The 21,121-nt window shown below is 47.0% G+C and overlaps 1 protein-coding gene across 2 annotated transcripts; it reads left to right on the plus strand.

The window, feature by feature from the left end:
• Nucleotides 1–560: 560 nt before the first annotated feature.
• PRKACA (protein kinase cAMP-activated catalytic subunit alpha) lies at nucleotides 561–20,246 on the plus strand. 2 transcript variants are annotated; one of them, XM_056822602.1, is made up of 10 exons: nucleotides 561–892; nucleotides 13,365–13,426; nucleotides 13,911–14,042; nucleotides 14,529–14,627; nucleotides 15,016–15,098; nucleotides 15,314–15,440; nucleotides 15,618–15,713; nucleotides 15,870–15,992; nucleotides 17,776–17,940; nucleotides 18,415–20,246. In XM_056822602.1, the coding sequence occupies exons 1-10, from the start codon at nucleotides 847–849 to the stop codon at nucleotides 18,538–18,540; spliced, it is 1,059 nt and encodes a 352-aa protein (XP_056678580.1). In that variant the 5' UTR covers nucleotides 561–846; the 3' UTR covers nucleotides 18,541–20,246. The 2 variants fall into 2 exon arrangements, with proteins under 2 accessions (XP_056678580.1, XP_007489125.1); XM_007489063.3 differs by lacking the exon at nucleotides 561–892 and adding an exon at nucleotides 5,891–6,099.
• Nucleotides 20,247–21,121: the final 875 nt, after the last annotated feature.

The following is a 21,121-nucleotide window of genomic DNA, read 5'->3' on the forward strand; positions in this document are numbered from 1 at the left end:
TATCTTACCTCCAAAAGTCCTAGTCCCAGGCAAATTGCCTCAGAACATTTAAAGGGTTCTCGTGGGGGGGGGGGGGGGGGGGGGAGGGGCTTCTGCTGGCTGCCCAGGATATAGGCATTAGAGATCTAGGGATAAAGGAAGTGTGTGTTGAGGGGGTTGTTTTTCAGATCCTCAGTTTCTTTCGGCCCGACCAGGCCTCTCAAGGGCGGCCTCTATCCATTCTTTGGGGCCTGCAAGATTTCGCTTTACCCCGCCCCTTTCTCGCAGGATTGACATCGAACATTCCCGGGAGAGCCCGTCCCAGTCTTCTATAAATAAAATGCCAGCAACCCCGGTACTACCAATCCAAAGGTTCGAAGGGTGGACCCTACTACGTCATTAAGGTCGTCTCCAATGATGGGATGTGACCCGCCCAGCTGATGGTTTGAGGGCCAATAGGCGGTGGGAAAGCCGTGTCTGGCGTCATTAGGCCGGAAGCAAATGGGAGGGCGAGAAGATTGTCTTCAACCAATGAATGGCGTGCGAGGGACCGTCAGTCAAGGCGTCGGGGGCCAATGGGTAGTGGGGTGCAGGGACCGTGGGGCGTCAGCCACGGACTCCGTTTCTGGTTCCCCAGCCAAGCTCTAGGGAAACGCGGGACCCGGGAACTGGAAGCCGGCTGGGGGGTGGGGGGGAGCGGGGCTACGGGAGCCGCGACCGCGACCTCCGCCGCCGCCCGGGGCTGGGGGTGGGGGGTGGGGGACCCGGTCGCCAGCACCAGCACCAGTGCAAGCGCCAGCGCCGCAGCCCGGGGCGGGGGGTGGGGGGGACCCGGCCGGAGCCGGAGCCAGCGCCAGCGTCGCAGAGATGGGGAACGCAGCCACCGCCAAGAAGGGCAGCGAGCAGGAGAGCGGTGAGTGGCCAGGCCGCGATCCCCGATCCGATCCCACCCCAGCAACCCCAGGTGTCCAGCTCCCGCAATAGGCACTAAGACGAAACGAAACGGCCCCTGCCCTCTGGCAGCGTCCGTTCTATCACCCCCCCTCCCCAGGACCTCCCCCCATCTGCGAGGCAGCAGAGCTTCTCATTGCGACTCCTCGCACCCCCAAGGCCCGTCTCTGAGTGGACTCCTGCCACTCCCCACCTCCCACCTCCCCTTGAACTTTTCTGGATCTGTTTTCTCATCTGTAAAAAGATGGGGTCAGACTACATTTATCAAGTCCCTTCTAGCAGCCCTGAAACATATGACCTCCACCGCTCCCCTCCTTCCGGTCATCCTCCCTCCCCGCCTCCTCCCCCCCTCCTTTTTTAAATTACGACTCCGTTTTGTTGTTATTGCTGTTGTTTCATTCCCCGTCACTATCGAAATTACTGTGTGTGGTCCCTGCCTCTGCCCACCTCCCTCTGGCCTCACCATCCCCCTCCTCCCCACTGCTGCCAAAGCCATGGCCAGCTGTCAGCCCCAGAACTGGGGCCCAGACTCTTGGCCCACCCTTCCTCCTTCTTGCAAGGCCCCCAGAAGTTTGGCCTGATCTCCATCCTGCCCCTTTTCTTAGTTTCTGACTGTCGATCAATGACAGGAGTTCCTGGAAGCCCGGGGTCCATTGACCACCACACCCTTTTTAAAAAGCATCTCAGAAGGTTCCTGTCTGTTAACCTTCCTCCCAAGTGTTTTGTTTTGGAATTTTTTTTTACATCTTTTGATTTTCATCAGTCATTTTTGCTCTTGGGTCCTCATTGAACTCTTTATTTGTAACAAAGAAAAACGGGCAAAAACAATAGATATAGTGATTTCTTTGGCTAACGAGCTACTTTCTGATCCTTTAGTTCTCTGTTTCTGACAATAGGAGGGAAGTCTATTTGATAGAGTTAGCTTCCTCTTAGTGTTTTTTTTTCTCACATTCTTGTAGTTGTATATATTGTTTCTTTGTGTAAATATCTTTCATTTTGCTTCAATTATAGATCATGTATGCATACATGTATATGTATTTGTATATAACTGCATGATATTCCATTATATTTATATTTCACAGTTGGCTCTGCCTTTCCCCAGTCAATGGAAAATTGATTTGATTTGTCTCTGCAAACACAAACAGTGCCTCTATGAATTGTTTGATATATAGTGGATCTTTCTGTTCTTGACCACCTTGGGTTCCTTAGTGTGGGATGAATTGGTCAAAGATTATGTACAGTTTAGTCACTTTTCTTAAATAGTTCCAAATAGTTTTTTGGAATGGTTGGATCAGTTGGTCCAAGTAATAGTTCCACCAACAGTGCATTAGTATATCCAACATTCCACAGAACTTCCAGCAATGACTTTCATTTTTTTTTTGTCATCCTTGCCAACTAGCTGAATGTGAGATAAAGCTGAAGGGTTTTAATTTGCATTTTTTTATTAGTGATTTGGAGTATGTTTTTTTAGGCATTTATAGTTTGCATTTCTTTTTTTTTGAAAACTGTCCATGTCCTTTGACTATTTATCTCCAATAGATAGCTAAGTAGTTTGAAGTTTTCAATACAATTACCCTCCATGCCACCCCAATATTTTCATATGGTTCCCCTTTATCTTTGTCTCTTTTCCTCCTCTCTCTCTTCCTAAACATTCATATCTAGTTATGTATTTCCCCAGAATATCCCTACACACACACTCTAGTTGTTAGAGAATTGGATGGGGATGGGGTTGAGATTCCCTGTGTTCAAATTAATCAAACCCTCTCGGTGGCTTCTCATCCACATTTCTTTCATTTCCCATACCCTAAGCAAGCAGACATATTTTGTGGGCTCTGGGTCTTGCCCATCTACTCCAAGGGCAGACTTTGTCCTTTCAGGAACTAATCATGCCCTCCTACCCTTGCCTCTTAAAGGAGAGAGCTGCACATCAGGTAGAGATAGGTCTTTTCCCCACCATATCTCTTGGATGTTCTCTGTACTCTATCCCCACCCTCAATCTGAGCACCTTCAGAAGCCCTCAATAAACCTGTATTTCACAACTGGCTCCCTCAGTCTGCCAGATGCCCCTGGATTCTCTCTGCCTGTTTTCTCTTCAGGCAATTTCCCATTAGAGAGAGATCAGTTGCCCTTGATAAGTTTCTGGTCTATTGTGCTAGAAAGAGAACTGGTGATCTCCCAATTTTAGTAAGCAAGGCAATGGGGAGAGGATGCAGAAGTGACCACAGCCAAGGGCTTAATAGGAGATGAGCAGGATATTCTAGAATAGAGACTATACTAGAATAGCTGAAGGGAGAGCTCTTAGAGCACTCAATACCTCAGAAAGTGAAGGCTGAGGAGATATGGAGAAGAGGGACCCGACTCTTATACTGATTGCCTACTTGGAAGAAATTATCCTTAAATGCAGCTCCCCTGGAGCAGAAGATTATGAGAAACCTTTAAGGAGAGGGACGGAGGTGGATAAAAGATTACTTATTGGTGATCCTCTAGGGCCTGGGGGAATTACTAAGAATTAAGAAGCCCTTCCTGGGGCTCTAGGAAAGTTCCTTTCTTTCTTTCCCTTTCATATCTGACTAGACAGAATCCTCTTGCACCTTCCTGTTCAAACTGTGCCTGTGGCTGTAGCCAGGGAAACTTAAAGGGGATACTTAAAGAGTTCAACTAAGTTGTTTGCCCATAGGGTAAATAACCTTTCACTTCAGTGGAGGGCCTGCAAATTATCCTGGATCTACACTGGCCTCCCTTGTACTCCTTTTAGGAGAAATACCCAAGGTACTTTGGAAAAGGAGTTAGGTGATTCTGGTGTTAGGGTGATGTAGTAGAATGAACAGTGATTTTAGAATCAGAGGACCTAGGTTTAAATTCTGGCTCTGCTTCTTTATTATCTGTGTGACCTTAGGTAAGTCTGGTTCCTTCTCTAGGTCACAGTATACTCCTTAATAAAATGAGGGGGTTGTACTAGATTAGTACGGTTTCCTGCCAGCTCTGAATTCTATGATCATTCAGGGGTTCAAGGCCCCTGCATGCTGACAACTTGGAGAAAGAGAAAGCATAGCACACTTCAAGGATCCTGACCTTTCACATACTAATTACATGACCCTGGATAAATTACTAATGTCTAATAAATTTCCCAGTGCCCCAGGAAAACTTAAGACTTATCAGTTTCAGTGCAAATTTGCATTAATAGAGAGAAGACCTCAGTCAGAAGTTTCCTATATGAAATCTCACATTTTTTATAGAGTCCTAAGCACATCTGAAAATGCAGATAAAAAATGAAAGTCTCTGTCCTCTTTAAAAGGAGGGGGGAGTGTTTGCAGCTAGGTAGCACAGTGGATAGAGCTGGAGTTGGATGGACCTAGGTTCAAATTTGGCCTCAGACCTTTCCGAGCTGTGTGACCCTGAGCAAGTCACTTAACCCTAATTGCCTAGTCCTTGCTGATCTTCTGTCTTAGAATTGATACTAAGAAGGTAAGGATTTTTTTTTAAAGAAAGAAAAGAAAAACCCTGTCCTCATGCAGCATAATTATGGTCTAAAATTCACCTCTAAATAATAATAGCTAGTATTTCTATAACACAATCTTTCTACAGATATTTCATTTGATCCATAAGATAGCCTTGGGAGGTAGGTGTTAGTGTTATACCCATTTTATAGAAGGAGAAGCTGAGACTGAAAGAAGTTAAGATTTGCCTAAGGTCACACATTCAGTGTCTGAGACAGCTTTTGAACACCTGTCTTCCTAATTCCAAGTCCAACACTACCTCTTGCCTCACCTAAATGGCTTGTATTTCCTTCTATCCTCAGTGCTTAGCACAGTATTTGGCATATAATAAATGCTTTAAAAATGTTTGTTGCCTGAATAAGGGGATTAGATTTTTGAGGTGTCAAAAATGAGCACTGCATAAACCAGATTAAAATATAATTGGGAAATAGTTAACAAAATAAATGAAAATGCAGTAGAATATAGCTATTGATCTCAAGTCTAAATCCTATCATCTCATTTCTAAAATGACAAATCATTTTAGAAATTCTTTTGATGAAAGCATTGCAGTAATTTCTGGTTCTCCAAATTCTGGCCCCACACAGCCATTAGAAAAATTACAGGCAGAGGAACAGGTCCTGGATAGAGGAAGAACCAGATTCAAGAACAGACTGTAGTGTTAGAAGAAGTTCATTGGTGGGATGTTGTCCTCTGGCAGGGCCTCAGATAAAACTCTGAAGAGTAGGCTCCCAATCTAGGGAGAAAGGGTCACTTGTGGGAGGTGGGAATCGGCAACTGCTTTTAGGTGGTGGGAGGTTTATTTCTATTTGGGATGACGCTAGAAAAGATTCTTGAAGATTTTGGATTAAAACAAGCCTGTGGATATCCTGGGGAAAGAAGAGCAAGATACAGAGGGAAGACCCAAGGAAAGAAAATTAAGTCCCAAACTTTTTGGAACTTGGGGCTGGAGTGACTCAGGGCTTTTAGGCGCTCCCAGTTGCCTTCTAGAGGAGCTGTTCAAAGATGTGCCCCTTTCCCTGGAAAAGGCACAAAGGGAGTTGAAATCCCAAAGGAACAGTTCTTTGGGTGTTTGCCCAAAGTGTGGGAAGGGAGAACAGAGCAGAATGGCCTGGGCATGGGACCAATGACCCCAACCCCTGGGAGACCAAGGACTAACGACACTTCCGGACTTGCTGTAGTGCTGAGTTGAGATCTGGGGTGGGCAGCCCGGCTTCCGGTCCAGTTTGGCGGCTGCTTTGATAAAGAACCAAGATGTAATCACTTAGCCTGTTGGCAATCTGCCAAATGAGGGGCGGGCGGGCAGGCAGTGGGGTTCTCCTACTTGGAGGGGGGCCGCTTAGAGCTCAGAAACCCCTGTGGCTGAGCTGGGGAAGCCCTGAGGACGTGCCTTCCGGCTATCTCCTCGAGGTGGGGGGCTGGGTGCAGCCCTACAGAAGCCCTGGAGGGCCAACCTGCCCTGCGCTTCCCTTCCGCTTCCTACGGAGAGCCAGAGGGGGTAATCGGCCCCTTTTCAGGCTCCCAGGTTGTGCTGCTCTTCCTCCCCCTTGAGCCCCCTGTTGGGCCGGGGTGGGGAAAAGCCCCCTGAGGAGACCTCTGGACGAGCTTTGGCCCTTCGAAGCCACCATAGAAGGGGCTGTCCTGTGAGAGAGAGACAGCGTGATGGCTGCTGAGGGTGAGCCCCTCAGGACCCTTGTTGCCATAGTAACCCGTGGGCAAGCCATGCCATGCTCCCTGCCCCTGGCAAGCAGAGTGTGGGGAGAGGAGTGAGTGGGTGGGCAAGAGATAGCTGTGGCATAAAGCAGAGCTTGGGGATGCCTTGACCTTGTAAAGGGAACCCTCAGAAGGAGAGGACACACACCCTTCCCACATTTCCATCTTCTCCCCAGCAAATGTTCTCTGCAAAGAGCCTGAGCCTGGGTTTGAATCCTGCCCACCACTTAGAACCTGTGAGACCTCAGGCAGGAAACTTCGATCTCCCGTCCGCAATTATCCTATCTGTAAAACTAGTGAATTGGACCAGATACCTCTTGGGCCCCTCTCTGCATCTCTAGTCTTATAATCTTATATGAGTTTTGTCAGCCCTTCCCTTGAGGGGCTACCTAGCCTACCACCCCCACCCCCACATAAACATATGCTCTCTACTGGAGAGGGGTGGAGTTTGGGTGAGCTGCTCCTGCTGGGCTGTGTATGGACAGGCAATTCAATATAATGGAAGAAGCCCTGAGGCTTGAGGTGAGGACACCAGGGTTTGAATCCTGATTCTGCCATTTAATGGCCATCAGACCTTGGGCAAGTCATGTCCTCTTTGATTCTGTTTTCTCATCTGTAAAGTAACAAAGTAGATCCTTTCTGACTAAATCTATCATCCTGATTTTGATTTTGGAAGTAGTGGAACTGTTTAAAGTGAGCCTTGTGGACACTGACATGGTTGGCCTCTGGGTTTTGAAATTTGAATACAAAAGCACCTCTTGACATTACTAGAGTGATATTTGTTGCTCTGCTTCTGGAGTGGATTTTAATTTTATAGTATCAGAGGCCTGGGAAGGAGTTCCCAGTCTGTTGAGTAAATTGATGAGATAGCTACTCTTGCCTTAGAATTTTGTGACTAGAGCTTCCTCTTCTAAGAAAAGTTTCTGGGATCAGTTTGTGCCATCTTCTGTTTTGACTTTGTTGTTTTGACCTTTTTTAAATTTGAGAAGAACAGTATTGAGGGTTTGTTGTTTGGTTTTAGCTTGGAGCTTTTTTAAAAATGCATTTTCCCCAGAATTAATATCAGATTGAAAATGTAGTGAGGAGTGACCAAAAATGCTTCAAGTTAGGGGTTGCTTAAAGATGAAGAAATTGGTTACCCTATAGGAATCTAGCTTCTCCAGCAAGATGCATGCCTAATGTTGGTTCTCCTGTTATCTGGAAGAAGAGAAGTTGATACCAGTGGCTTCTCAGTCATGTCTTTTCCATAAAGGCTGCAGAGTACTTGCAAATCTCAGGAACTACTAGCTGCCTTTTGTCTTTTTGTTGTTGTTGTTGTTGTTATTGTTATTGTTATGATCTTCACTTCCTAATAGGAAGGTGGTTGGCAAAAGCTGGACTCCAGAGAATAGAACTTGGAACAGTGGGTATGAGGTTCAAGAAGCAGATTTCAGCTCTATATAAGAAAAAAATTCCTAACACTTAAAGAGTTGTTCAGAAGTGGTATGGGCTGCCTTGGAGAGGATACACTCTTCATCACTTTGGTCTTCAAATAAAGGCTAAATTAGATGCTTGTTAGGGTACTTTCCATCTATTAAGAGTCTGTGGTTCCTTTTCTAATTGAAGCTCTGTTGTCAGAGAGAGAAGCACATTAGGGCAGTGAAAGGAGCAATTAGTTAGCTTAGAAGCCCTCTGTTTTAGGCGCTAGCACAAGGTAAAGATTAATTCTAGCCAGTTCCTCTCTTTTACACCAACCTACAGGTGGCTTGGATGAGGAGAGTACTTTTAATTTGAAGCTTGATCTGGGTTAGGGAAGCAAATTCTCCATTAATGAAGGAATCATATGGGAGTAACTTAAAGAAATATGTTGCATGGATACCATACCTCAAGGTACTAGTTCTCATCTTTCCTTTTCCCCTCCATCTTCCTTATATCACTTAAGAAAGCCCTAGGAATGATTCTGCCCTCTTGGGGACTCCCAGTGGCTGCTTCCTTGCTGTTAACCTCTTCAAGTCCTAACCCTGCAGTAAGACAAGCAGGGAATGCCTATTCACTGGACAAGTTCCCAGGAGCACACCCTGACCCTAGTGCTACCAGTCAAGAAGAACAAGGCCAAGCAAGCTCTGACTCCTTTGGAGCAAAAACATAGCCCAGCTTAGCTGACTGGCCTGAGGAAGAAAGAAAAAAACACTTAGAGACAACTACTCTCTACCCTTATAGGGCTGACCTTGAACAAATGATTTCCTTACTCTGGACCTCCCTTTTCTGGAAAATTAGGGAGGTGGACTAGATTTCTAGGGTCTCTTCTAGCTCTATATGCTATGATCTCCAGAACAGTTGAGAGATTGTGAGAGCAGGTACCTTTAAGTGCTCCCCTGGCAACTGGCTCCTCCTTCCACTTCTCTGGCTCCATCTTGCCAGAAGGCTGAGGTTGACATTGTTGCTCCTGGTCTTCCTCATCTGCCTCTTTCCAAGCCTTCCCAACAAGGGATCCCAGAGAGATCCCTCCGGAGAAGGGCAGAGGGGATGGAGCCTGAGAGCACCTCAGAAATGACCTTCCAGCTGTGGCTGCAGCTGTTTCTTTGGGCCCACCTGGCTGTGCGCTTTGTCAACTACCTTCGCCACACTCTCTGGGGGCCGAAGCTGTAACCAGCCACCCCAGCTCCTGACCTGCATTGGCTCCTAATCTTCATTGCTGCTTGGCATTCATCCTGGATCCCCCACACACACATCGGGGAATCAACCTTCAAAGAGGCAGGAAGTAGAGGTTGGTGTAGGACCACTTGGTTGGGCTCCCATTCCTTTCTCTCCCCACCCCCGACTCCCTACCCCCATTTGCCCCACCCTGGCCTAGTTCTGGGATGATGGGTGGGATCTGGACAGACCCAGTACTACCTCAATGATCTATTTAAAGCCCTAAACAATGGCATTGCTTTGGCCTGCTTTGTCTCAGCCCCCTGGTGCCAACTTGGAGCAATTGAGAATTCATATTTTCCCCAATGGGGAGGTGCTCTGTTTCACATTTTCCCCATAGGAGGCCCTGTGTTTCTCCAGGAACTGGTACTACATGCTGAGACTTACCTTACCAGGATACCAGAAAAGGGGCAGCAGAAACAATACCCATCCCAACTTACAGATGTTATGATCCCAGTGATTCTCCCTGGAGGGGAGCTGGGAGGAAGTGTTGGGAGTAGGGCTTCCACTGAAGGACCTTCACATTGTCCTGTCCTCCCCAGATAGGGAAAGTGGGGTGAGTGAACTAGGAGGAGAGGAGGGTGAGAAGCAGCTGGAAAAGACAAAATCTTCTGAAATCTTGGTTTCACTAGGCCGAGTGATATGTCCTAAAGCCTGAAAGCCCCAATGGCAATAGAATCTCTTCTGGGGAAGCTTCCATTTGGTGTAGGAAGATTAGTAAATTTGTTCAGCTATCCTATTCTTTCTTCTACAATGTCAGCTGAAGTCTGACTGGCTGCTTACTCCTGACATTGGACCTCTGAGGGCTTTGTCTTTGTACCATTTTGGAGTAGGCCTCCAACCTGATAGGGAGGGCAGATGGCTGGTCTTGGAGATTCTGGGTTCCATCTCTACTTCTAAGGGGACTGTGGTAAGAAGTGGCAGGAGGGAGAAGATTCAGGTTCTTGCTCTAGAAGCAGTCACTTTCTCTTTTCAGAAAAGTGGAGGCTTAAGGGCCTAAGGCTCACTTTATTTCCTTTCTCAGAACAGTTCTTGTCTGTGGGGTAACATAATCCCTTTAGCCATGTCTCCTCGGCTCCTCTGTTACTTTCTTTCATTCTCTATTTAAACCCTTACCTTCTGTCTTAAATATCAGTTCCAAGGCAGAAGAGTTAGAGTAAGGGTAAAATAATTTGGGTTAAGTTACTTGCCCGGGGTCACACAGCCAGGAAGCGTCTGAGGCCAGATTTGAACTGAGGACCTCCTGTCTCCAGGCCTGGCTATCTATCCACTGAACCACCTAACTATCCCTTCTGTTACTTTCAAAGATCTTCTGAGTCAGAAGGGATCTTAGAATTTCAACCCCCTCATTTTATGGACAGGGAAACTAAGGCTCAGAATGTAAAAGGCCGAAGCCAAAGTTCCCAAAGCAAGGAAGTACAGAGTCCAAACTAAAGCCCTGAGCTCCTGAAGCCTAAGCCAAGATTTATTCTCTTCCCAACTTCCTTACTGATTGTAGGCATCTTCCACATTTATCTAATACCTGTTTCTTGCTACCTTCTGACTCACGCCAAAGTGGGCCTTCCCTATTTGGCTAAAGATAAAAGGACTAGGGCTTGCCTGCTATGTGAATAAGAGATTCCTGGGCCTGTGGAACGAGGCTTGGACAGTAGATGGAGAGTCTCAGGTCAGGGTTCAAGTATCCTTGGACAAACTACTTCATTTTGTTGAGCCTTAATTCTGCATCTTTAAAATGGGTGTGATAAAACAGTGTTCTTCCTCACTGACATGTTGTAAAGCCAGCACTTTGCAAACCTTAAGGTGCCAGAGAAACAGGATGATCCAGTAGGAAGAGCAGGAGGAGATATGATTTAAAGTCCTAGTCCAGTGACCCTAGACTGATCCCTTCATTCAATTCACATACCAGGTCCTAAGCCCCAACATGTTCAAGGAGTCCAGGAGAGGTCCATCATGTAGGACATGGTTAGCATCTAGAAACAGGAAGAACAGTATTGGAATCCTCCCCCTGACATAGCTATGTGACAGTGGGCAAGGCCCATAGGGCACCAGACTGTTCTCTAAAACCACAAAGGTACAGAGAAGTGTGGATCTTTACCACTTTCCCTGTCTTAATGAAATTATTGGTCTAGATTAAAAACAAAACAAACCAGCAAACCCTGCTAGACACTGTATAAGGTGGTGGTGGTGGTGGTGGTGGACATGGTTGATGAGTCCTTTCAGCCCTATCTGACTCTTTGTGACCCCATTTGGGGTTTTCTTGGCAAAGATACTAGACTGGTTTGCCATTTCCTTCTCCAGCTCATTTGACAGATGAGGAAACTGAGACAAACATTGTGAAGTAACTGGGCCAGTGTCATACAGGCAGTAAATGTCTGAGACCAGATTTGAACAAAGATAAAAGAAGCAGGCCCAGCCCTCACGTGGCTTACAGTCAGTTGAGATGGATGTGGTATGTTAGGATAGGATACTCCTAAGTCCTGTGAGGGGAGAGAAAGCACTGTGATATATTTAGGGGGATCCCAGAGGAAGTAGTCTGGAAGACTAGAGAAAGTTTTTGAGATGCGAAGAGGGAAGGCCACCAGATAGTATCAGGATTAGGTAATGGTAAGCCAGTTTGGTGGAAATGTAGGGTCTCCTAAGGGGACTGACAGTCTCTGAGCCTCAGGTCTCCAGATATAAAAAAGGAGGTAATAGTACTCATACTGCCACCCCACAGGGATGCCGCAGAAAAACTAAAGCACTCCAACAATGTCAGCTGCTATTATTAGAAATAGGTGATGACGGCATTGAGGGACTTCTAAAGGAGGTGGGACTGAGTCCCCCTGGGAGAGGTCAAGGGGAAAAATGCTGCAAGTGTACCAAAAGGTGCCTGCAGGAGCAGGCTGGGTGGACAAGGCCAATGAATAATGTGAGGACCTTCCATGTGGAGACCTCCTTCACCCTAGGACCCAGTCCTCTTTAGAGAAGGGACCAGAACAAGCAGCCAAATCCCAGGGCTATAAATACCTCAGCCCACATTGTCGTCCATGGAATGTAGGTCAGAGCTTGGGGGTAGAGGGGCAGGGAGTAATCTGGGCCTGTAACTCAGATTCTGATCCTATTCTAGAGAAAGACCCCTATGTCTAGACACTTTATGATGGTGCCAGAGTAAACTCTTTAGCTATGAGAGGGAGAGGCCCAGCAGAAATTAGCTTTTCTCTTATTGGCTGTGTTCTAGAAGGCAATAGGCTCCCTTTTGAGGGGTGGGGGGAGAGAGGAAGGGTGTTAGAGGAGTGGACCGTTGGGGAAAGAATTAGTATGTACCTTAGATTGAGTTCAGTTGGACTGGAGTTACCCACAGCCCTACTCAAGTGGATGAGACTCAGCTCTGCACTAACAATAACATATTAAGTGCCTGCTGTATGCAAACAGTATTCTAAGTACTGAGAGCAATTTAAAAAGTTTAAGTAAGACAGGCCCAGCTCGTATAAACCTTATAGTCCAAAGGGGACCAACACAGATAACTACTCCATAATACAGGAGGTTCAACAGGGAAGGTCTTTCTCACTTGACAGGAACCAGAATTGTTCTAGATGATGGGATATTTGAACTGGTCTTTAAGGGATGAATTTGAATTCAACAAATGCCTGGAAGGGGAGGGTATTACTGCCCAGGTTGGCAATAATGAAGGCCTGGGTGAGGGTATGTGAGAAGAGAAGAAGCAATGAATGAAAGAGGATATGGGAGCAGAGTCCAGAGGGTCCAATAATTGACCATATATGAGAAGTGAAGGAGGAAGAAGAGTTAAGGGATAGGTTTTGAACAGCTATATAATGAATCATATCATTATCAGTAACAATATATATTAATACTTATTAATAATAGTAATGTGTGGTATCTCCTTTTATTCAGTCTTTCATGTTTAAAACCTTTGAATTACCTCTAACTTTTCCTTACCACCACACATATCAGTCTCTTCGTCTCTCCTTCTCCCTTACCCCACCCCCATCCCACACACAGTATTGGCACAGGGGGTCTGAGTCCAGTGTTACCTTTTCTCCACTTCCGCAGAACTCACTATCCTTCCAAAGTTGTAGCATTTGCAGTGTAAAAGATTATGCATATGAAGTAAGTTCTTTGAGGGCAGACAATGTTTCCCACATCTGTCTTTATCCTTAGTAGCTGGCACAGTGCCTTTTCTGTCTCAGGTATTTATTAAATATTTGTTGACTTGCTGCATTTCCTTGCCAGTGTCTTCTTTTTCTTTGTATTTTTAACCTTTACCTTTTGTCTTAGAAGTCATATCAGTTCCAAGGCAGAAGAGCAGTAAAAGCTAGACTATTGGTATTAAGTGACTTGCCCTGGGTCATATAGCTAGGAAGTGCCTGAGGCCAGATTTGAACCTAGATCTCCCATCTCCCAGCTTGGCTCTCCATCCTCTGGGCCACCTACCTGCCCCTCATCTTTTTTAAAACTTGCTAGTGTCTTATGGGGTCTTCCCAGAGTTTCTATGAATCCCCTCTGCTCCCTTCTCTGTTTAATGAAGCCTCTAATTCATGCTCTCCTACCTTTCAGTGAAAGAGTTTCTAGCCAAAGCCAAAGAAGAATTCCTCAAGAAATGGGAAAATCCAAGTCAGGTACCTCAAGTTGTGGGCCTGGGCTAGGGGGGGAGGTAGTCACTGGAGGTGGTAGGCCCTGCATTCCCAAAACTCTCCAAAGGGTCCTGTATCCATCCAATCCCAAAGCCTCCATACAGCTTTCTCCATTGGCTATGACACTGTCATCCCAGGAAAATCTCTGTCTTCATTTTCCCCCTATCCTCTTCCGTCCCTCTGCCAGCTCTGAGCCATAGGGTTTAGCTCAGCCTCAGCTGTTCCCTCAACAGCTGCCAGGAGCTCCTAAACCCATGCCAGAGTTATACTCACCCCCTATCATACCTCAGAAATATACCTTCCCTTCCTTCTGTCTTGGTAAGGCCCCCTCTTGTGGTACAAAAAGAGATTCCAGCTTCCATCATGATACTTGTCCACTCCAAACTGGATTGGGGAGGAGGAAAAGGGGCAGTAGTGGATACCCCTTGGAGACCAAAGGAAAGACAGATTTTCTTATCTCTTTATTCAGCCATCTGTAATTCAGCTGGATTTATATGAAAGACTCAAGACTCTAGGCACTGGTTCCTTTGGTCGAGTGGTGCTTGTGAAGAGCAAGGAAACAGGGAATTTCTTTGCCATGAAAATCCTTGATAAACAGAAGGTAAGCATTGCCCTCTGATTCCCCAGCACTCTAGTGCCACGTACTTCATGAATTCATTCCTTATTCTACACATACATGCACACATATTATTTCTCCCCCCAATCTTTCTCTCTTTCTCTTCCCCTTATCCTAGGGATGTAGGGAAAGAGCTGCTCTTAGTTCACATTCCTGATATCTCCCAAGTGATGAGCTAAGAAAAAAGCTAGAAGATAGGTTCTGGATATGAAGGGAGGGAATAGAGGATGTACATAAATGAGCCAGAAAACAGAGGTGTGAAATTTGGGCAACTTGGTATAATGAAAAAAGATTTCTGGAATCAGAAGAGACCAGCCCAAGCTCTCTTGGTTTACATTGGGCAAATCCTATATCATCCTTGGGCCTCCATTTCCTCCTTTCTAAAAATGAAGGAGTTCTCCTTCCTGCCTAGAGACTGACCCATCTTCTCTCTAACTTACTTCATCTCATTCCCCCATTCTCCCTTCAAAGGTGGTGAAGCTGAAACAAATAGAACATACCATGAATGAGAAGCGAATCCTGCAGTCCATCAGCTTCCCATTCCTTGTCAAACTAGAATGCGCCTTCAAGGTATTCCTAACAGCCTCTTAGCCAGGAGGGGCCCAAGAGGGCAGGGTGGGAGGGGGAAGGTATAACAGTGGAGAGGATGCAGAGCTCAGCCCCCTCCCCAGAAGAGTAACCAGGTGCTCCATTTGTATTCTAGTAATCACTATAAATTGGGTTGGTTGGCATCTGGCCGCATTCACCAAAGGCTTTCTCAGCAGCCTATACTTTGGGGGTACATGTGAACAGTTTGTGTCATTTGTGCCACTCTGGCAGTGGGTGGGGCAGATAAAATAGCATATTGAAGAAGAGGCAGGAGAGCCTAGGAGCTGAGCTCTCCAGACTTTCAAGAGGAAGGAAAGGGCTTCTAAGGAGGGTATGGATGAAGGTGGAAAAGAATATCTTTTCATCACAGGACAACTCAAATCTGTACATGGTGATGGAGTATGTCGCAGGTGGGGAAATGTTCTCACACCTACGGCGGATCGGGAGGTTCAGGTGAGTAGCTTCCAAAGGTATCCTCTGGGCCAGCATGTGGCATCCTGGAGCAAGGGGGCAAATTCCCTGATCCATGATGTTGCAAATGAAGAAGCACCATAGAGCCTGATTTCTAAAAATGTATTGGTTGGAGGGAGTCTGGAGAGACAGGCAGGCTCCTCTCCCTGTAGCCTCGAGCACCTCATCCTTCTTTGGTTTCCCTTTTCTTCCACCAGTGAGCCTCATGCCCGCTTCTATGCAGCTCAGATTGTCCTGACTTTTGAGTACCTTCACTCACTGGACCTGATCTACCGGGACCTGAAGCCCGAGAACCTGCTCATTGACCAGCAGGGCTATATCCAGGTACTCCCCAGGGCAGAGATGAGAGATGGCACATCACTGCAGAGTGTAATTCCAGCCACATCCTGCTCAAACACATACATACACCATACACACATTCTCTTGCTCTCTCCTGCTTGCCCTTCCCTGGGCTTTCTTAGCCATGGTGTGTGTGACCTCATATAGTTCTCGTGGCCATAGGTAACAGATTTTGGTTTTGCCAAGCGAGTGAAAGGCCGAACCTGGACCTTATGTGGGACTCCCGAGTACCTGGCTCCTGAGATCATCCTTAGCAAGGTGAGCTCCTCTGAAACGGCTGGCTGTCCTTTCATAAGACTAAGGCAGAGCTCAACCCTCAGTCCTCACTCTAACCCAAAGCCCTTTTCTCATGAACCCTTCTGCCCACATTTCCCTGGTCTTTTCTCCATCCTGATCTTTACTTTCTTTCTCCAGGGCTATAACAAGGCTGTGGATTGGTGGGCCCTAGGCGTCCTGATCTATGAGATGGCAGCAGGCTACCCCCCCTTCTTTGCTGACCAGCCCATCCAGATATATGAAAAGATTGTCTCTGGGAAGGTGAGGCCTAGACTGACAGCTTGAAGCATTACTTTCAGGCTCTTTTGGGGTCTCAGGAAAGACATTTCTGTGGCCTACCTAGCTTTCTTGTCCTACTAAATCACTTAGTGAGGTGATGATTTGTGTTGATTAGATATTATAAAAGGGCTAAAGGCACTCAACAGGTATTTATTGGCTTCTACAATGTATAAGATGCTGCACTAGGTCCTATGAAGAAAACAAAGGTGAATAAGACACAGCTCTGCCTTCTGGGAACTTGTGACATAGTTGGGGAGTCATTAGGAAATATGCCCCAATTGAGTGTACAGGAAAGGAAGTATACAGCATGGGATTGGGAAGTAGAGGATCCAGGCATAGGTGAATTGTGAATTCTAACCATTTACTATTTGTACCTCAAGCTTAACATGGGCTAAACAGTGCTTTGTCTTCTCACTTGCTCCACCTTTCCAGATTTCCCCATTTTTGTATCTCTCTGGAGCTGAAAAATAAGCATTAAAAAAAGTTCTCATTTTTGTTGATGGAACCATCTTCCTTCCAGTTCCTCTGGTTTGGTCTTAGAGTCATCATTGACTGATGTCTTTCCCATAGCCCCGGGAATGAAGCAGTTACCAGGCCTCCCTGGGCCACCTTTCCCACTCACATCAGAGAGCCTTAGCACCAGTTCAGGCTCTGGCTTCTTAATCGCTCTCCAGCCTCTGGTGTTGCTTTTCCACACATGCCAGATTGATTTTCCTAACAGATCTGATTATGGCTCCCCTCACTAAGAAATTCAGAATGGCTCCCTATTTGCCTCTTGGATCAAAGACAAGTAACAGCTAACTCAGTTTAGCATTGAAGCCCCTCAAAATATCCAGCCTCGCCGTTCTTATTTCATTTTAGCCCCCCGACACACTCTCTAGCAAGACTGACTTATTTTGTTACCACTTTCTACCCTTCACACACTATTTCCTAACTCAGCCTTTGCACAGTTCATACCCTATTCCAGAATGATCTGCCTCCTAACCTCCCTTTCTTAGGATCTTAGGTTTAAGCATTGCTACACAGGGGGCCTTTTCTGATTCCTCCCTAGTTAACAACATTCTTTCCGTTTTGAAGTTAATTTTTATTTCTACATATATACTTTGTAGTCATTGTTTAAATAGTATATCCCCTAGATAGTATCATCATTTTCAATATGTATTTATTTTAACCCTTACCTGTACTTTGCATTGATACTAAGTATCAGTTCCAAGGCAGAAGAGCCATAAGAGCTAGAGTTGGGGTTCAGTGATTTGCCTAGAATCACAGTTACTAAGTATGTGGAGGACAGATTGGAACCCAGGACCTACCCCCCCATCTCCAGGCCTGGCTCTCTATCCACTAAGCCACCTAGCTACCCCAGCATCAAGTATTTATTATTAATACTCTACTATGTGCCCTGTTGTGTGTTGAGCCCTGAAGAGACAAAAACCCAGGTGCTGACCTCCAGAAGCTCACATTCCAGTGGATAAAAATTCTTTAAGGGCAAAGACTGATCCATTTTTGTCTTTATATCCCCAGGGGCTAACACAATGCCTTGCATATATTAGGAATTTAATAGACTTGTTTTATTTAGTATATGAAGGGAAGGGAAGGTTTTTATGGAGAGGTAATGCTGAGACTTGATGGATTGGTTTTGGATATGCACATAAATGGAAATGATCATACTAGGAACACTAATAGGATCTTGGTCCATTCCCTCCCTAGAGAGAGAGAGCCCACTGTCTTGGTGTTGTTGGCACCCCCTTCCTCCTTGTCCTTCTAGGTGCGATTCCCGTCTCACTTCAGCTCAGACTTAAAGGACCTGCTTCGGAATCTACTCCAAGTGGACCTCACCAAGCGCTATGGGAACCTCAAGAATGGTGTCAATGACATCAAGAACCACAAATGGTTTGCCACCACCGACTGGATCGCCATCTACCAGAGGAAGGTGTGATCCCTGGGCCATGGGCCTGAGAAGAGGCTTGGGCATGGTGGGACTGAGAGAGAACAAGGGAAGGGATTGCTCAGGGGATCCTGAGCTTCATGGCCTAGCTCTGCTACCCAACCTTTGTGGCCTTAGAAGGAAAGCCACTTTCCTTCTCTAGACTAGATGATGGATTGGTTTCTTCCTATTTCTGACATTCCATGATCTGTCCTGGGAGGCCTAGAAAGCTACTGGCATCTTGTTGCACCCAAAGGGTATGAGATGATGCTCTTACCCCTACCCTACAGGCCTGGTTCAGACGTGGAGATGGAGTTAAGGCCCAACTTGGGGGTGGGGAGTGGGAGGGCTCTGCCCCTACTGCTCTTGAACATTGACCAAGGCCTTCCCTGTTAGGACTTCTGTTCCTTCATGCAGGAAATAGAGGCAGAGGGCTAGGTTGGGCACCTTCAACTCTAAGATTCTCTTGCTTCTCAATAGGTGGAAGCTCCCTTTATACCAAAGTGCAAAGGCCCAGGTGACACAAGTAATTTTGATGATTATGAGGAGGAGGAGCTCCGGATCTCCATCAGCGAGAAGTGCCCCAAGGAGTTTGCTGAGTTCTAATGGTGTCCCTGGGTCCTGGGAGGGGGGGGGTTAGGGGGGGTTGGGGGTTGGATTGAACAGCCTGAGGGCCCCAGAGTTCCCTTGCATATTAATTTTTCCCTAGGGGGATCAGAAAGTGGAGATGTTTTATTGGGGGGGCAGGTGGGAGAGGGGGATTCAAATATCAGATGCCCCCCCTCCCATCCTTAACCCCCACAGTTTTCCCCTTGCTGTCTTGATCCAGCAGTTAGACTCCATGGCTGGGTTCCCTCTGCTCTGCCTAACTCCATGCAAGTTTTAAATCAGTTTTCTAGTCCAAACAGACCTGAACCTTCCCTCTCTTAACACCACCAGAGATCCAGCTTATTTCTACCCTATCTCCCCACCCAGAGGGGGATACTTGTATCTGGAGCCAGGCCCCTGCTTTTGTAGTTCCTTATCAGTCTCACTAGTGCTAGGAAGTTGGGATCCTAAGTTGGAAAACCTTCAATTCCCAAGATGACCACAGTTGCCCCATTCTTGGTCCTTTTCCTGGCCTCTCCCTAGAACCTCAGAACCATATCTGGGTGGAAAAGGACAGACAAACCAATTCCTCACAAGGAGAGACCCTGCCTGGGAAGATGTTTTAGTAAACTTTTCGTGGCTCCTTTATATTTTAAAAGAAAATTAAAAATGTTATTTAAGTTATACTTTCTAACTCCTTCCCACCTTCCTTAGCTGTCCCCAATACATTTTAATGTGTGTCTGGATCTGCCTAGGTCAAAGGCTATGGAGCTTTTAACCTCTGGGATCTTAGCTGATGGTTTTGAGCTGGGTCTGTGGCCTGGGGATGGGGATTTCTTGCTGCTGATCTCAACCAGGGAGTTGTGGGAACAATTGTGAGATCCCCTTTTAGGGGTATCCTGCCAAGTTTGAAAGAGCCCTGGCCTCTTTCAGCATTCCCTCTCCCCTACTCCCAGTCGGTTCCCTTCCTCACGATTAGCTCCCCTAACCCAGACATCTTCCCTACTCCCCATTTTTTTGCCCACCTGGGGTGTTAGGGCACTAGGAAAAAAAATTCTCATCCCACCAAGGCAGCCTGGTTTGTGATCCCTGCCAAAGAGGCCTCCCAGATATCCCTGGGGCACACCTCCTGCATTTTAGCCATTCTTGTCTGCAGATTTTTAATACACAGCCACTAACTTCCCATTCCATCTGGGAGTGTCACTCCCCAAAAGCAAGGTGGAGGGTGCAGCCCATCCTGGGTGGGGAAAGGAGGGGACTGGGAGAAAGGAAAAGGGAAGTGTTTTTACCTCTTCAAGGTAGAGAGCTTCCTTTTGCCATGGGAATGCCAATTTTTATTCACCTGATAGCCTCACCATCATCCCCTATCCCTAGAGGCACCCTTCATCAGGCTTGACTGATAGCTACCCAGCACTCCTCCTCCTGACCCCTTGTTGAGGCATCTGAATTATCATCATTTCCTACCCCCCCCCCCCCCAGGAAGTAGCTGGAGTGGAGAGCAGCCCACTTCTCTCACCCCGTTTCTCTTTTTTTGCTCCTCTCAATTTACCCCCATCCCTGAAGGAGTTCATAGGCCAGGGGTAGGGGTGGGGTGGGGTACTTGGGAATTTAAACCTGTGTGATTCGAAGAAATTTGTTTCACGGAAATGACTTCCTCTTTAACGGTGTGCTTTGTTGTAAACATTTGAAAACTATTACCAATAAAGTTTTGTTTAAAAAAAAAATCTGTCATTCCTAACCCCTTCCCTACTTATATACCCTCTTGGACCCCAGAAAAGGAGTTAAGGGAAAGCTGCCTTGGAATTCCAAGTCGAGAAGGGGGCGGGGAATGGCCCTGCTGGGCTCTAGTTCTTTCCTCAGGGTACTGTGCTGCAAGGTGGTTTTTGCCATGAATATCCTTCTCTGAGCAGAGAACTAAAGGGCCTGAAGGGGGTGAAAAATGACCTTTAAAACCTGCTCCCGGTGTGGTTTCTCCCCCCAGTGGAGGAAGGCAAGCTTTCAGGCTTCGCCGAATATCCTGTTAGGGCTAGATCATAGGAGCTCGAGATGGAAGGGGCTTAAAGAGCTCCTGTAATCCGACTCTCTCCTTTGGCTGGGTCAGCGAACCCAGTCTCAGGAGCAGAAATGACTTTCCCGAGGTCTCCCAGCGAGAGAGGGGCAGAGCTGGAAATCGCACTCAGATTCAACTCCTGATCTAGTGCTTCTTCCTTGACTAGACGCTGCCTCATCCAACCTTCTTTTATAGGGGGCGGGGAGGGGGACAGTGGAGAGAAACAGTCCCCAAAGGTGACAAGCCAAAGGACACACACCCAGCTAGTACGTGGCAGAGCAGGGACGCGAGCCCAGGGGGTCCCTCCGAGTGCACGTCCTGAGCTCTAAGCGCTACGCCACGCCGCCGCCTCCATCGCTCCGCGATCCACGGTGCGGCTGTCGGAGAGGCGGCTCCAGCGCCGGCTAGGGAGCGAGGCCAAGGCAGACTGGGCGGGGAAAGGGGGCCGAATCCTCCCTCCCTCAGCGGCCAGAGTTGGGGGTACCGGCTGGCGCCGGAGACAGAGGGGGGCGGGCGGGGGAGGTTCGGACGTTGCAGCCCCTGATTTCT

This window comes from Monodelphis domestica, chromosome 3, assembly GCF_027887165.1.
Source record: "Monodelphis domestica isolate mMonDom1 chromosome 3, mMonDom1.pri, whole genome shotgun sequence".
Taxonomy (NCBI): domain Eukaryota; kingdom Metazoa; phylum Chordata; class Mammalia; order Didelphimorphia; family Didelphidae; genus Monodelphis; species Monodelphis domestica.

What these genes read in the sequence shown, in the direction of transcription:
- PRKACA (XM_056822602.1), top strand. Translation starts at nt 847, where the DNA reads ATGGGGAACGCAGCCACCGCCAAGAAGGGCAGCGAGCAGGAGAGCG. An exon ending in CTGAGATCATCCTTAGCAAG is followed by an intron (nt 15,714 to 15,869) that starts GTGAGCTCCTCT and finishes TTCTTTCTCCAG; the next exon opens with GGCTATAACAAGGCTGTGGA. An exon ending in TCGCCATCTACCAGAGGAAG is followed by an intron (nt 17,941 to 18,414) that starts GTGTGATCCCTG and finishes GCTTCTCAATAG; the next exon opens with GTGGAAGCTCCCTTTATACC.